We start from the raw sequence: 17,556 nt of genomic DNA on the forward strand, positions 1-17,556 counted from the left end.
ACGCATTGTATGTGTCATCATAGTGCTCTCTGACTTGTGGTCAGACTCACTCAGGTGGAGCAAACTTATACTTCCGCCTTTATCCATACTGAATTGAATGTCATTGAGAAAACAGAAATTAATCATGTTTTTTTCCCCAGCAAACATCCTTGATGAATTTAAAAGTATTGCAAGATCTGTAATCTGATTACAATATTTTTGCTGGTAACATAACTGATTTACATGGCTGCCTGTTGGAGACTTTTGCATTTTTTTAACATCCTGCAATCTAGAGTCATATTCATTATGCTTAATTTTAAGTAAAAAAAAAAGTACATTTTTCTGCATATGTAAGCATACCTCTTGAGCTGTTTGTATCCTTCTGACTTTTTTTTAAGATACTAAATATGCTTCTTTGCATCTCTGCTAAAATCTGGGTAAAAGATCGAAGGGAATCTTATTCAGTACATTTAGATATTGTTTGCGTTTCTAAAGTCTACCAAACTTGCCAGCAGGCTTGCCAGTCAGACAAGCTAGCTACACTAACTTGATTGATATCTTGAAATGAGGTTGAGAGATAGGTTCCCAATCTGGGCTAGCTAAAACCAACTTCATTAATTTTGCTAGGTGGCTATTATTAATACAGAGAAACAGCAACAAGATTTAAAAATATATACATTTAACTGGACAAATCTGAGTGGGTACGTATGGGCAATGACGCCTCTGATAACAGTTAAAGTTTTTGTGAAATTCAATTACATGAAACTGATTATTTACTTGTAATCAGTTACACCCCAACCCTGATCATGTTATAGTGTTAGATGTTTACAGCAGCAACAGCCATGTTAGAACACTGGAGCACAATGCATTAAAGACAACAGGGACAACACAAGATGTGTAGCCTACATAATGTGTATGAGGCATCCTGGGATATCTTGTTTGGTGCCATTTTTCTGTTTATGTGATGTGACTGGGTTTCAGTGTGATGAAATAGAACGGACCCAAAATGATATCCTCACACTATATAAAAAGGCTTCTGTTCAAGAGTAAAGAAGGGCTACTGGAGGGATTCCTCTGATGATGCACTTGGGCAATAGCACAGAAAAGTCTATGCAGAGACACATTAACCGAGCGTGGCGCGCACTACCATATCCAAGAGCACAGCAATTACGTTTGCTCTGCATCGACGTGACATTTAACACTGACAGGTCTGGTATGATTCATATGTAATCACGCAATGTCTACCGGGCACCCCTAAGCTATTTAAATACCGTGAACCTCCCCATGTGCTCCATTGCTGCAGAAAAGCTGCATCCAGCCAGGGGAGAAGAGGCCAGCCGAAGACATTCCAACTCGCTTCTCAGTGTTGTTTCCACATCACTTTCACTAAACCTTCAAGGTGAGACATCAGATTTTGTGATCAAGTAATGGGATGGGTCATTACTACTTTGCGTGCCTTTTTTGGACCTCAAAACATTAGGGGAGGAATGTACCTGTTTAATTTTTGGGGGGTATTCTAGCACTTTTAGTGGTCAAGCTCAGGCAGTCCTTAGCTGTGGTATATTGGCCATATACCACATCCCGTGGGCTTATTGCTTAATTATACCAGGCATTGTTGAATACTTGATTCTGATTGGCTTGAAGGGCATTCTATTTCCCTATAATGCACGCTATATCAGCATGGTAGAATTCAATGGCTATAGTTCATTCTTACATGTTCTATTCAACTGCTTTTGAAAGCAAAAGTCGAATTGAAAATATTATTGGCATTGTTGAATTAGATGCTCATAATAGAAAGCTAAGACTGATGGTTTGGTTAGTTAAACTAGCAAATCTTTATTAAGGGATATTCAACGAGAGGATATACGTTCTCTGGAAAATAATGCAACTCCGTGGAAGGTTAGTTCCACTTCGCTAGAGCGTCATGGTTCATTATTCTCCAGAGAACGCATAGCCTCTCGTTGATTATCCTGATACTGATCTAACAGGATGGAATTGAAGCACAACAGGGTATTAAGCAAAAAGAAAACGTGGTGGAACAACCAATAATGAATACAAGATCCTAACAGGGTGGAAATTTGGAGCCTGAAATAGCTGAATGCTGTTGTAGCTGTGTCATCAATTTAATGTCATATTCTAAACAGGCCCTTTACCATCGTTCTCCCCGAACCAGGAAGTATAAATAGGGCCCATGTCATGACACCATTGCCACCCCATAATAGTTTGTGGTCAGTTAGGCAGGGCAACTGGAAGCAGGAGCAGAAGGGTGCGGGAGAGAGATAGGCATTGCTATGGAGACCCAGTGTTGCTGTCGGTCAAATAGGAGATAAAGATTTTATGCTGGGCTCTCTCTGTCTCTCTCTGTCTCTCTCTGTCTCTGTCTGTCTCTGTCTGTCTGTCTTTCAGATGACTACCAAGGAGAAGCTGATCACCCATGTGTTGGCTGGTGAGCCTGTTGGCTCCAGGAGCAAGGTGACAGTTGTTGGCGTCGGCATGGTTGGCATGGCCTCCGCAGTCAGCGTCCTACTCAAGGTGAGACGAATGGAGGGGGTGGGGGGACCCCCTTACAAAAAACGGCAGTAACTGTTGTCAGAATAAGAGATTTGGGGAGTGGTGGAATGAAAGGGTGTAAGACTTTTAACCAGAGTGACAGGAGTATTAGGTGTTACAGTGTGAATTGTGGCGGCAGTGGGTAGTGGGAATGAGGGAGATAGAGGACAGAGGTAAGGGGTGTTTAGGTAAAGTGCATGAAAATGAATGAACATAAGAAGTTAGACAGACATGACTAGGACACAATGTCCAGGGTCGTGTTCATTTGGCACCAAACGGAAGAATACGTACCTAAACAGAGAGGGACTGCATGTACGTGTCCAATATGACATTGTTTTCTGTTGAAAAATGTAAATACAAAAAACAAATCTGTTGCGTGCCCTAATGAACATGACCCAGGCCATTAGCTCCATTGTTCTAACTCTAGTGTCAAACTAAAAGTAGCCATGCTTACAGAAAGCAATGTGTCTTTACTCATCAGTTTGGACGTATTCTACAATTTAGGAGAGAGTACGGTAAGGAGATACATTGTTTTTACATTCAGAATCACTCCGTCAAGGGAAATATAGTATTATTTCAAACAAATACATATACATATATTTCAGGATGTTGTTGTATCCCTAGAAATAAATCAGAATTCGTGTAAACATTACAGTTTTGAAAAGATAATAGTCTTAAATAGGGTAAATTAAGCTGCCTACACATTTCTGTGCTGAATGAAATTTTACCACTACCTTTTTAAAACCATGTCTACCTTTATTTCCTAACCACAATTTAAAACAATCACAATTGTTTTTTATATTTTAATCATTTTAAGCATATTTTAAAACAGGCTTAAGACCTTACAAATACTTTGTACTTTTTTTAAAGCTTAACATAGGCCATTATTGCAGTATTACTTTAGTGCCCTTTTGCAAACAGGATTTATGTTTTGGAATATTTTTTTATTTTGTACAGGCTTCCTTTTTTCACATATTCAATTACTCCTTTTTTTTTTTTTTTTTTTTTACCTATCTACCAAAAGGTGCCTGAACCTCCATGGTCTTTGTGGTTGAATCTGTGTTTGAAATTAACTGCTCGACTGAGGGACCTTACCGATAATTGCATGTGTGGGGTACAGAGATGAGATAGTAATTCAAAAATCATGTTAAACACTGTAAGTGCACACAGAGTGAGTCTTATTATGTGACATGTTAAGCACATTTTTCTTCTGAACTTATTTATGCTTGCCATAACAAAGGGATTGAATACTTATTGACTGAAGACCTTTGATTTTGTTTTTAATTTGTCAAAACAATTTGACATTATGGGGTATTGTGGTTAGGCCAGTAAGCAAAAATCTTAATTTAATCAATTTCAAATTCAGGCTGTAACTCAACAAAATGTGAAAAAAGTAAAGAGGTACTATCTAAAGGCATTGTACCGCTTTATTATTTTCATATCTGATATAGCAACTGAATTAGACTATTCACATTACCAAAAAAGTTGATAAAGCGCTCAGCAGCTTTCCCTCAATATTGACACAGCACTGTCTAGAATGAACAAAGGACGGGTGTTGGGATGGTCACCCAATACCGCGTCCAGCTCTGACTAAAATGGCTATCGGGCACTCCCGTTCCTGCAGTCCTTAGCCTTTCTGTACAATGTTTTCAAATATTAGATTTTGCTCTGGCATTGGACATGGAATGGGGAACCCTTATTCCCATTCGGGACAATATTTTTTTTTTAGAAATAGGCCTCTTCATTTCTATGTGCGTTATCTAATTTCAATTGGACTGTGCATCCGACCACAGTGCCAGTAGGCACTTCCCACAGGGCAAAAACTGGTTGAATCAAAGTTGTTTCCATGTCATTTCGACCCCCAAAAATCTATGTGATGGTGTTGAATCGACAGGGGATACTGATTGGATTTGCAAAAGTAATCAACATAAGGGCGTCTCATCTTTTTTTGGTCACCATGTCATTTGAACCTACAATAAATCCAATGACGTGGTGACATTTGTTGTTGATTTCATGTTAAATTCACGTTAGTTGACAACTCAAGCAAATGTACACTGAACAAAAATATAAATGTAACATGCAACAATTTCAAAGATTCTACTGCGTGACAGTTCATATAAGGAACTCAGTTTATTGAAATAAATTCCTGAGGCCCTAATCTATGGATTTCACATAACTGGGAATACAGATATGCATCTTAAAAAAATGGTAGGGGAATGGATCAGAAAACCAGTCTCTGGTGTGAACACCATTTGCCTTATGCAACGTGACACATCTCCTTCACATATAGTTGATCAGACTGTTGATTGTGGATTGTGGAATGTTGCAAATGCTGTACAAAGTTGCTGGATATTGGCGGGAACACGCTGTCGAACACATGCTCAATGGGTGACATGTCTGGCGAGTATGCAGGCCATGGGAGAACTGGTACATTTCCAGATTCCAGGAATTGTGTACAGATCTTTGAGACATGGGGCCATGCATTATCATGCTGAGAGATGAGGAGATGGAGGCGGATGAATGGGCCTCAGGATCCCGCCACGCTATCGCTGAGCATTCAAATTGGCATCGATAAAATGCAATTATGTTTATTGTCCGTAGCTTATACAGTACCTGGCCATACCATAACCCCACCACCACCACGGGGCACTCTGTTCACAACTTTGACACCAGCAAACCGCTCGCTCACACATCTGCCATCGCCCCAGTTCAGTTGAAACCGGGATAAATCTGTGAAGAGCACACTTCTCCAGCGTGCCAGTGGCCATCGAAGGTGAGCATTTGCCCACTGAGGTCGGTTATGATGCCGAACTGCAGGCAGGTCAAGACCCTGGTGAGGACAATATTCGGTTGTGCAAACCCACAGTTTCATCAGCTGTCCGGATGGCTGGTCTCAGACGATCCCGCAGGTGAAGAAGCCGGATGTGGAGGTGCTGGGCTGGCGTCGTTACACATGGTCTGCAGTTTTGAGGCTGGTTAGACGTACTGTCAGATTCTCTAAAATGACCCTGAAGGCAGCTTATGGTAGATAAATTAACATTCACATATCTGGCAACAGCTCTGGTGGACATTCCTGTGGTCACCATGCCAATTGCACGCTCCTTCAAAACGTGAGACTTCTCTGGCGTGACAAAACTGCACATTTTAGAGTAACCTTTTACAAGGTTTATTATACAAGGTGCACCTGTGTAAAGATCATGCTGTTTAATTAGCTTCTTGAAATGCCACACCTGTCAGGTGGATGGATTATCTTGGCAAAGGAGAAATGCTCACTAACAGGAATGTAAAGAAATGTGTGCAAAATAATTGGGAGAAATAAGCCTTTTGTGCATATGGAACATTTCTGGGATCTTTTATTTCACTCATGAAACATGGGACCAACACTTTATATTTATATTTTTGTAAATCAAAACTAAACTTTGAACTGACATCTGTTCCCAGTGGGTTGGTTTTTAATGAAGACCAACGTCTTAATTCTGGAGAAATTGTAGAGATATCCTTGTCCATATCTACTTTCCTCCGACACATTGGTGCGTCTGGCTTCCGGGTTCAGCGAGCATTGTGTCAAGAAGCAGTGCGGATTGGCAGGGTCATGTTTTGGAGGACGCATAACTCTCGACCTTCGACCTTCATACGAGAGTTGTAGCGATGGGACAAGACTGTAACTTCCTTTTGGATATCACGAAATTGGGGAGAAAAAGGGGGTAAACATAAATAAATGAAAAAATGCCTATAAACAAGGCTCCTGACTATTGCGTCCCAAATAACACCTATTCCCTATTGTACTACCTTTGACCTCACTGGCATAGGTTGGGAACAAAACATTAGGAACAACTACTCTTTCCATGACATACTGTAGATTGACCAGATGAATCCAGGTGAAAGCTATGATCTCTTATTGGTGTCACTTGTTAAATTCACTTCAATCAGTATAGATCAAGGGGAAGAGACAGGTTAAAGAAGGATTTTTAAGCCACTCAGATGGTGAATGGGCAAGATTAAAGATTTATGTGCCTTTGAACGGGTTATGGTAGTAGGTGCTAGGCACACCGGTTTGAGTGTGTCAAGAACTGCAATGCTGCTGGGTTTTTCATGCTCAACAGTTTTTCCCATGAGTATCAAGAATGATCCACCACACAAGTTGACATCCAGCCAACTTGACACAACTGTGGGAAGCATTGGATTCAACATGGGCCAGCATCCCTTTGGAATGCTTTTGTCACCTTGTAGAGTCCATGCTCCAACGAATTAAGGCTGTTCTGTGGGAAAAAGAGGGTGCAACTTGACATTCGGAAAATGTTCCTAAAATTTCGTACACTCAATGTATTGTCATACACCATGTGGGCCCTGGTCAACAGTAGTACACTATATATGGAATAGAGTGTCATTAGGGATACAAACTGAGCCAGTGAGGAAACAGGCTTACAGGAAATAGACCTCTGCTGAGAGCTGTGCATGTCAAGTCTGCCGAGATGATCTGAGTGGAGTGAGCCGGAGGTAACTGGTGGGCTGCCAGTGTGTTTTTTCCAGGGCTTGTGTTTTAACCAATCAGTAGAAGGTTCTTTTATCCAGTTGTTCAATAGGCCTATTTGGCATGAGACTGGTATCAATGAGACAATGGACTGGAGGGAAGTGGTTTTAGGCCTCTACGTGTGAGATGGGCCTGGTCAGTTGTCAAAATAAAACACAGTGAAAATGCATTTTAGACATAACTAATTTTTATATAGGTTAAATTGTTAAACACTACAAAGTGTACTACTAAATAATGATCATTCCACCATTAAATGTTTTAGTAAAATAGAGCAGGAACAGTTTCCCTGGACACAAATAAAGCATCGTCTGGGACTAAAAAGCAGTTTCAACGGTGAAATAGCTTTTTATGCCAAGATTTTGCCCTAATTTGTGCCCGGGAAACCAGACCCTTATGTACAGTATAGCCATATACTTTTCTATATGGAGTATATTCCTGAACCATAATATTCCTGGTTTGCATGTGTTGACCAGGACCTGTGCGATGAGCTGTGCCTGATTGACGTGATGGAAGATAAACTAAAGGGTGAGGTCATGGACCTGCAGCATGGCAGCCTCTTCTGCAAGACTCACAAGATCGTGGGCGACAAGGGTGAGTGAAGAGTCATTCACTTATGCACGCACACTCTGAAACACACATATGCACAAACGAGTTGTGCACACACACACACAAACATACACGCACAAGTTGAGCAGACACACAAAGGCACACACATACAAACGCACACACACATACAAACGCACACACACACACACACACACACACACACACACACACACACACACACACACATACACACACACACACACACACACTTGTTGCGGGGGTGCTTCGGAACACTAGGTTGCATTTGTGTGTGTTTAACATGCCTCTTATATCTCACTCAAGACTACAGTACGACTGCCCACTCCAAGGTGGTGGTGGTCACAGCCGGTGCTCGTCAGCAAGAGGGTGAGAGCCGTCTGAACCTGGTGCAGCGCAACGTCAACATCTTCAAATTCATAATTCCCCAGATCGTCAAGTACAGCCCCAACGCCATCCTGCTGGTTGTCTCCAATCCTGGTACGAGGAGAGAGGGATAAGAGAATGAGGGAGAGAAAGAGAGAGAGGGATAAGAGAGGAGGGAGAGAAAGAGAGAGAGAGAGCGAGAGCGAGAAAGAGAGATGGATGAGAGAGAGAAAGAGAGAGCAATAGAACAGGAAGGTAGACAGATGGAGAGTACAATAAATAGAAAAGTGGAAGTGAAGGTAATTCAGTTGAACATCGTCTAGTGACTTGATCATTACCCTAGCATTATGATAAGTGATTGATAGGTTTGAATAATGTTAGTCCTGGGCTGAAACAAAAGCCTGCTCATCCTGCAGCTTTCCATGATCAGGGTCAGGTTACATTACCATTAACAACTCCACGGTCGTATTGCTGACAACTCCTATAAAATGTGTCACTCCTTCACCCCTCCTCCCCTCTCTTTCGGTCCCCACTGTATGACCATCTGCAAAGTCAATATAGGCTATACAGTGAACATTTCTACAAAGAAAAAATATAATTTTAGGCATAATGTTAGTGATATGGTTAAGGATATGGTAAAGGTTAGGGTTTGTTTTGTTAACTCAGATTGTGCTAATATTTGTCACCCCCCTTCTTCCAACATCCCAGTTGACATCCTAACCTACGTGGCTTGGAAGCTGAGTGGTTTCCCCCGTCACCGCGTCATCGGTTCCGGCACCAACCTGGACTCTGGTCGTTTCCGCCACCTGATGGGCGAGAAGCTACACCTTCACCCATCCAGCTGTCACGGCTGGATCATTGGAGAGCATGGAGACTCCAGCGGTATGTAGGCTATGGCTTCAAATACACTCCACACCGGAACCCGTCTGTCTGATTACAATATTGTGGAAGACTTTCACATACATTGGTACTGTGTCTATGACAGACTGACTGGATGCCTGTCTCTTCTCTTTCTCCCAGTGCCCGTATGGAGCGGTGTGAATGTTGCCGGTGTTTCCCTGAAGGGCCTGAACCCAGACATGGGCACAGACGCAGACAAGGAGGACTGGAAGCACGTCCACAAGATGGTGGTCAATGGGTGAGTCTTATGAACACACATCGGCTATATGTTCAACTTTATCTTTACTTATCAAGGGTCATGTTAATCAGGGATCACCCTTTTAAAAATGTTTGCAATGGGAAATGCGTTACTTAGTGGAGAAGTTCAGATAGTACTCCATTCATATAGTACTCACTCCTTTTCGGCTCGTTTTCTTCCGTTTCATGCCTAATGAACACAATGGTTTTATTTAAAAACAAAATATAACTAGGCAAGTCAGTTAAGAACAAATTCTTATTTACGATGATGGCCTACCCCGGCCAATTGTGCGCCACCCTATGGGACTCCCAATCACGGCCAGATGTGATTCAGCCTGGATTCAGACCAGGGACTATAGTGTCACCTCTTGCACTGAGATGCAGTGCCTTAGACCGCTGCACCACTCGGGAGCCCTAATGTTTGGGTAAAGTAGAGCTCAGAGACTACTGTAGCGCACAAATATACAGTCGTGGCCAAAAGTTGAGAATGACACAAATATTAATTTTCACAAAGTTTGCTGCTTCAGTATCTTTAGATATTTTTGTCAGATGTTACTATGGAATACTGAAGTATAATTACAAACATTTCATAAGTGATAAAGGCTTTTATTGATAATTACATGAAGTTTATGCAAAGAGTAAATCTTTTTCAAGACCTCTGCAATTCGCCCTGGCATGCTGTCAATTAACTTCCGGGCCACATCCTGACTGATGGCAGGAGTTTGTCAGATTTTGTGGGTTTTTGTTTGTCCACCCGCCTCTTGGGGAATGACCACAAGTTCTCAATGGGATTAAGGTCTGGGGAGTTTCCTGGCTATGGACCCAAAATATTGATGTTTTGTTCCCCGAGCCACTTAGTTATCACTTTTGCCTCATGGAAGGGTGCTCCTTCATACTGGAAAGGCAGCATGTCACCAAACTTTTCCTGGATGGTTGGGAAAAGTTGCTCTCGGAGGATGTGTTGGTACCATTCTTTATTCATGGCTGTGTTCTTAGGCAAAATTGTGAGTGAGCCCACTCCCTTGGCTGAGGAGCAACCCCACACATGAATGGTCTCAGGATGCTTTACACAGGACTGATGGTAAAGCTCACATTTTCTTCTCCAGACAAGCTTTTTTCCTGATACCCCAAACAATCGGAAAGGGGATTCATCAGAGAAAATGACTTTACCCCAGTCCTCAGCAGTCCAATCGCTGTACCTTTTGCAGAATATCAGTCTATCCCTGATCTTTTTCCTGGAGAGAAGTGGCTTCTTTGCTGCACTTCTTGACACCAGGCCATCCTCCAAAAGTCTTCACCTCACTGTGCATGCAGATGCACTCACACCTGCCTGCTGCCATTCCTGAGTAAGCTCTGTACTGGTGGTGCCCCGATCATGCAGCTGAATCAACTTCAGGAGAAGGTCCTGACGCTTGCTGGACTTTCATGGGCGCACTGAAGCCTTCTTCACAACAATTTAACCGCTCTCCTTGAAGTTATTGGTGATCCGATAAATGGTTGATTTAGGTGCAATATCCTTGCCTGTGAAGCCCTTTTTTGTGCAAGGCAATGATGATGGCACGTTTTGTTCCCCGAGCCGCAGGTAACCATGGTTGACAGAGGAAGAACAATGATTCCAAGCACCACCCTCCTTTTCCAGTCTGTTATTCGAACTCAATCAGCATGACAGAGTGATCTCCAGCCTTGTCCTCGTCAACACTCACGCCTGTGTTAACGAGAGAATCACTGACACGATGTAAGCTGGTCCTTTTGGGGCAGGGCTGAAATGCAATGGAAATGTTTTTGGGGATTCAGTTCATTTGCATGGCAAAGAGGGACTTTGCAATTAATTGCAATTCATCTGATCACTCTTCATAACATTCTGGAGTATATGCACATTGCCATCATACAAACTGAGGCAGCAGACTTTGAAAATTAATATTTGCGTCATTCTCAAAACTTTTGGCCACGACTGTACTATTTATATAATTAGAACCTGATGTAGTGAACTTGCAGCCTGTCATACTTGGAAATACTCTGCTTTTAGGGCCAGTTTCATGGACACAGCCTAGTCCTGGACTGAAAAGCATACTCAATGGTGAATCTCCATTGGAATCATTAACACAATGGTTGAGGTAGAGTTAAATTATTACAGGCCTAATAACATCTAATGGACTTTGGTGTAATGGAGGAAGGAATTTGGAAAACATGCTGGACTAACACAGTAAGCACTGACTACGCCAATGACTAAAGCCTTTTACTTGTTGTTATGGAATGCTGTAGACTGTAATGGCATTACCATTAATTACATGTTTTTACTTGTAATTCACAACGCACTTTATAACTACATTAATGGCATTTGTCCCTGCTGTTTTCAAAATAGACTAAATATACAAAACATTCAGAAAGCTACACTGCTCTTTCCATGACATAGACTGACCAGGTGAAAGCTATGATCCCTTATTGATGTCACTTCAATCATGTGTATGTGTGCCATTCAAAGGGTGAATGGGTGAGAAAAAAACGTCAGGCACACCGGTTTGTGTCAAGAACTGCAACACTGCTGGGTTTTTCACACTCAACAGTTTCCCATCTGTATTGTTAGGTTCCAATTATCAGAGTAAGAACTCAACGGACACTATGAAGTCTTAAACCAAGTATATTCATCCAGAAGGTTGAACAGCTGAACCGACAAAAACATATTCACACAAAGCACGGATATTTTATTTTTTATTACCCCCTTTTTCATGGTATCCAATTGGTAGTAGTTACTGTCTTGTCTCATCGCTGCAACTCCCGTACAGACTCGGGGGAGTAGAAAGTCGAGAGTCAAGCATCCTTCGATACACAACCCAACCAAGCTGCACTGCTTCTTGACACAACGCACATCCAACCCGGAAGCCAGCCGCACCAATATGTCGGAGGAAACACTGTACACCTAGCGACCTGGTCAGCGTGCACTGCGCCCGGCCCACCACAGCAGTCACTAGTGCGCGATGAGACAAGGATATCCCTGCCGGCCAAACCCTCCCTAACCCGGATGACGCTGGGCCAATTGTGCACCGCCCCATGGACCTCCCGGTCGCGGCCGGCTGCGACAGAGCCTGGGCTCGAACCCAGAATCTCTGGTGTTCTTCCTCACTTCATCTGACCTGACCTCTGCCCCAAAGTCCTCACTCCTCCCCAACAGCTGTCATGGTGACTGGTACCAGACTGTGTCTCTTTTCCTCCCAGAGGCTCCCTCCAATAGGATCCCTGATGGCTAACAATAACATATCCTGACATTAAGTAAAGGTTATACATTAACCTCTCTCCCTCAGTGACATGAATACTTATATTTAATATTCTCAGAACCCAACAGTATCAAGAACCACCCAAAGGACATCCAGGCAACTTGACACAACTGTGGGTGGGAAGCATTGGCGTCAACATGGGCCAGCATCCCTGTGTTTAATGCTTTCGACACCTTCTAGAGTCCATGCCCCGACCAATTCAGGCTGTTTTGAAGGCAAAAGAAGGGGGATGCAACTCATTATTAGGAAAGTGTTTCTGATGTTTGCTATACTTAGTGTATATCTTCCACTAATGGTTTTTAGCATTTACAATAGGAAAAACTACCCATATTTCCCCCAAAATTAGATGGTTGTTTTAAATGTTTTCTGAACGTTATACCTATCTTATAGGTTAAAGAGGTGTGGGTTATGTTAGAGGTGTAGGTTAAAGGTGTGTGTTTAAAAGTGTTATGAAGGTTACACATATGTTATATATAGGTTATATAGATGTGTTTAGAGGTGTGTATGTGTAATATACACTATATATACAAAAGTATGTGGACTCCCATTCAAATTAGTGGATTCAACTATTTCAGCCACACCTGTTGCTGACAGGTGTGTGAAATCGAGCACACAGCCATGCAATCTCCATAGACAAAAAGTGGTAGCATAATGGCCTTACTGAAGAGCTCAGTGACTTTCAATGTGGAACCGTCATATGATGCCAGCTTTCCAACAAGTCAGTTCTTCAAATTTATGCACTACTAGAGCTGCCACTATCAACTGTAAGTGCTGTTATTGTGAAGTGGAAACGTCTAGGAGCAACATGGCTCAGCCACAAAGTGGTAGGCCACACAAGCTCACAGAACGGGACCGCTGAAGTTCGTAGTGCGTAAAAAATGTTCTGTCCTCGGTTGCAATACTCACTACCGAGTTCCAAAATGCCTCTGGAACCAAAGTCAAGACAAGAACAGTCTGACAAGAACTGAGTCCAACAGACAAATCTGGGTTTGGCAGATGCCATGAGAATGCTACCTGCCCAAATGCATAGTGCCAACTGAAAAGTTTGGTGGAGGAGGAATAATGGTCTGGTGCTGTTTTTCATGGTTTGGGCTAGGCCCCTTAGATTCAGTGAAGGGAAATGTTAATGCTACTACATACAATGACATTATAGACAATTCTGTGCTTCCAACTTTGTGTCAACATTTTGGGAAGGCCACCGTGCACAAAGTGAGGTCCATACAGCAATGGTTTGTCGAGATCAGTGTTGAAGAACTTGACTAGCCTGCAGAGAGCCCTGACCTCAACCCCATCAAACAGGGCTGGGATGAACTGGAACGCCGACTGTGAGCCAGGCGTAATCACCCAACATCAGTTGCCAGCAGCATACCACCCTGCATACCACTGCTGGCTTGCTTCTGAAGCTAAGCAGGGTTGGTCCTGGTCAGTTCCTGGATGGGAGACCAGATGCTGCTGGAAGTGGTGTTTGAGGGCCAGTAGGAGGCACTCTTTCTTCTGGTCTAAAAAAAGATCCCAATGATTGGGAACACTGCCCTGTGTAGGCTGCCGTCTTTCGGATGGGACGTTAAACGGGTGTCCTGACTCTCTGAGGTCATTAAAGAGCCCATGGCACTTATTGTGAGAGTAGGGGTGCTAACCCCGGTGTCCTGGCTAAATTCCCAATCTGGCCCTCAAACCATCACGGTCACCTAATAATCCCCAGTTTACAATTGGCTCATTAATCCCCCTCCTCTCCCCTGTAACTATTCCCCAGGTCGTTGTTCTCAGTCAACTTACCTGGTAAAATAACGGATAATTAAGTACTCGACATCCCTAATGCTCTTGTGGCTGAATGGAAGGCCCGCAGCAATGTTCTGACATCTAGTGGAAGCCTTCCTAGAAGAGTGGAGGCTTTTATAGCAGCAAATGGAGGACCAACTCCATATTAATGGCCATGATTTTGGAATGAAATGTTCGACGAGCACGTGTCCACATACTTCTGGTCATGTAGTGTATGTTTGTATCTTGGATGTTTCACTCTATGTCATATAGTGCCTATGAGGTCATCAAGCTGAAGGGTTACACCTCCTGGGCTATCGGCCTGTCCGTCGCTGACCTGGTTGAGAGCATCCTGAAGAATCTCCATAAAGTCCACCCTGTATCCACCCTGGTCAAGGTAAGAAGACCATATGCCCGGAGTCCATCTGCCAAAATGGGACAGATGCAATGTTGCGTCCTCTATCATTGCCTGTGGTTGTAGACTAGGAGTAAAGTCTTTCTTTTAATATTTGTTTTAGTCTCAAACCGACAGGCAATCTATATGCCAAAGCATATACTGTAACCAATGCTTGTTAAGACTAAAGATGTAAGGATTAAGTTGGCACACACATGCTAATACGCACCCTCCCCCACATACACACACCTACTTCTCATGTACACACATGCCCCTCCGTCCACCCCACCCAAACCAACACTCCAGCTGTGTTCGGCCCTTAACCAGTTTCTCTCTTTGCCTCCATCCATCCCCCTCCCTTTCTCAGGGGATGCACGGTGTGAAGGAGGAGGTGTTTCTCAGCGTTCCCTGCGTGCTGGGAAACAGCGGTCTGACCGACATCATCCACATGACTCTGAAGCCGGAGGAGGAGAAGCAGCTGATCAACAGCGCTGAGACCCTATGGGGCGTACAGAAAGAGCTCACCTTGTAAAGAGTCCTGTGTGCCCTTCTGTAACATCCCCAACCCCCAATCCCACCTTCTGTATACCCGTCCTTGTTCTCCCCTATAGTCTTACTATTGATGGTACAAATGAAGCCTTTTAGGCAGGATCAATTATGTACAGTAGCTTAGTTGAAAAGCCAATCGAATCTCGTTTTGGCCTCCGATAAAAATGATTTGTTTGCACGGGAGAAGTATCTGGTATGATGTCGAATTTGGAGGAGTCATTTTGCTGTTTCTAGATATTAATGTATTGGCTTGTACTATGTCATCGATGTTTCTTGTCTTACTCACACTCTTTTCCTGTTAATGTTTTAGAAAGTGATTGAAATTGTGAGCAGGTTGATTTCCACCATTGCACTCTTTGTTTAGTATGTGCGAGAGTTGGCCAGAGCCATTCAGTTGCAAAACTAACCGTAAGTGAACGGATGCGAGTCTCTCTCAATGAAAGGTGTGTTTGTTTGGTATCGGTAGAAGGTCTGAAGAAAGGCAGTGGGTTTGAACACACTGCCAATTGCACTGTACCTGCTGTTTTGTATGTCAATAACAAAAAGCGTTATAAACATTGGAATTGTCTGGGCGCTCAAATAAAAAAAAATCTGGTGGCACTTTCGAATGTTATGTTTTGGGTTAAAACCTGACCTGTAAGTAACTGATGGTTACAATCAATGTTCTGTGCACCCTAAATGTCTGCTCATTTTTGTCACCGTTAATGATGATTTCTTAAAATCAGTCTCTCCATGTGGCTTTGGACTGAAGCCTCAGTGGCCCAAACTCCGCTGTTATGGTACTGCGATAAAGGCCTATATAGTTATTATGAGCTGAACTGGAACTACTGCTCTGTACTGTGCTTGTCAAGGCAGCTGGTCCGATCCGATTTTCTTCACCACCAACTAAATAAAACTACCAGGATGAAACAAGCCTCTCTTTTGTCACTCTCTGTGTGTCCGTGCACGTGTGAGCTATACCATGCCTGTATGGGAGTTGTGTTTACGTGTTAGAATTGCAGCTGATTCTACTGATTCTTCTAGGCAGAGTTGCAAAGAAAAGGCCATATCTCAGATTGGCCAATAAATATAAAAGATTAAGATGGGCAAAAGAACACAGACACTGGACAGAAGGCCAGCATCCCGGAGTCGCCTCTTCACTATTGATGTTCACTAAAAGCCGCTCTTAATTGTTCAAGATGCCAATTGGGTCAATATTGACAGAACAGTTGAGATAAATAAGCAAGGGGGACTGGGAGCACAATCCAAGGTCGCCTGCTCTCCTCAGTTGGCATTGAGAAAAAAAAAGAAGTTCAGATTGTACCTCCAAAGGTTTCCAAATGGTTTCCTGTCAACATGAATGCGACCCTGCTCTGAGAAAGCATGCTCGAATTCCAAGTTGTTGTGGCTAACATTAGCTAGGTGGCTACCGCTACCTTCGGTCTTATGTAACCAAACCAAGCGTCCCGGATTTTAATTTACTATGTTACGTCTGGTCTATGAGACCAGCCTTGATAGGGGTTACCTAGAATTGCACAAGGACTACAGGTGATGGTCAGCCATTGAAGGATATGGAGGTTATTTTCTTCAAAAAAGTAACAATGTCATAGTAATCCATCTAACAGTCTTATAATTACTAAATTACAACATAAATGTGAAAACTGACTTAAGTTGTGGAATTGTTTTATGTTCTCTTTCTTTCTTGTCAACCAGGGTTCCCCAACCGGTTGTCAACCAGGGCTCCCCAACCTATCTGAACAAGCGGGCTGGAGTCAGCAACATGAATGTCATGGTTAATCTCATGGTGAACCTTATCCTCTTTCACCCCTCTACTCCACTCCTAGTGCAGTTCTTAAGGGGTAAATGTCTACCCAGAGGTTAAATATAGCTCAGTGTCCTGAGGGGTTTGAGACCACCACATCCCTTGACCTTTCGGTCAACCGACTCTGGTTACAGAGAAGACCTTTCTGAGGCAGCCCGGCACTCCAGTGAGGTCACAGAGGGAGGGGAACAGAGCCCAGCCAGAAGGTTAGGTTCAATGAAAGGCAATTGTGTAAAGTACTTAAGAAAATATACTTTAAAGTACTACTTAAGTATTTTGGGGGGGTATCTGTACTTTTCTTTACTATTTATATTTTTGACTACTTTTACTTCACTACATAAAGAAAATTATATACTTTTTACTGCATACATTACCCCTGACACCCTAAAGTACTTGTTACATTTTGAATGCATAGCAGGACAGAAAATGGTCCAATTCACACACTTATTAAGAGAACATCCCTGGTCATCCCTACTGCCTCTGATCTGGCGAACTCACTAAACACAAATGATGTCTGAGTGTTGGATTGTGACCCTAGCCATCCGTAAATAAAAAAACAAGAAAATTGTGCCATCTGGTTTGCTTAATATAAGGAGTTTTAAATTATTTGTACTTTTACTTTTGGTATATTTTAGAC

At 42.8% G+C, this 17,556-nt stretch overlaps 1 protein-coding gene across 1 annotated transcript; it reads left to right on the forward strand.

The window, feature by feature from the left end:
- The first annotated feature begins 1,277 nt into the window (after window positions 1-1,277).
- On the forward strand, window positions 1,278-16,030 carry LOC110525514 (L-lactate dehydrogenase A chain). Its single transcript, XM_021605689.3, has 8 exons — window positions 1,278-1,378; window positions 2,386-2,511; window positions 7,534-7,651; window positions 7,949-8,122; window positions 8,717-8,890; window positions 9,029-9,146; window positions 14,449-14,572; window positions 14,937-16,030. The coding sequence occupies exons 2-8, from the start codon at window positions 2,386-2,388 to the stop codon at window positions 15,099-15,101; spliced, it is 999 nt and encodes a 332-aa protein (XP_021461364.1). The 5' UTR covers window positions 1,278-1,378; the 3' UTR covers window positions 15,102-16,030.
- The last annotated feature ends 1,526 nt before the right edge of the window (window positions 16,031-17,556 follow it).

This window comes from Oncorhynchus mykiss, chromosome 1 (assembly GCF_057628025.1).
Source record: "Oncorhynchus mykiss isolate SJ-2025 chromosome 1, ASM5762802v1, whole genome shotgun sequence".
Classification (NCBI taxonomy): Eukaryota; Metazoa; Chordata; class Actinopteri; order Salmoniformes; family Salmonidae; genus Oncorhynchus; species Oncorhynchus mykiss.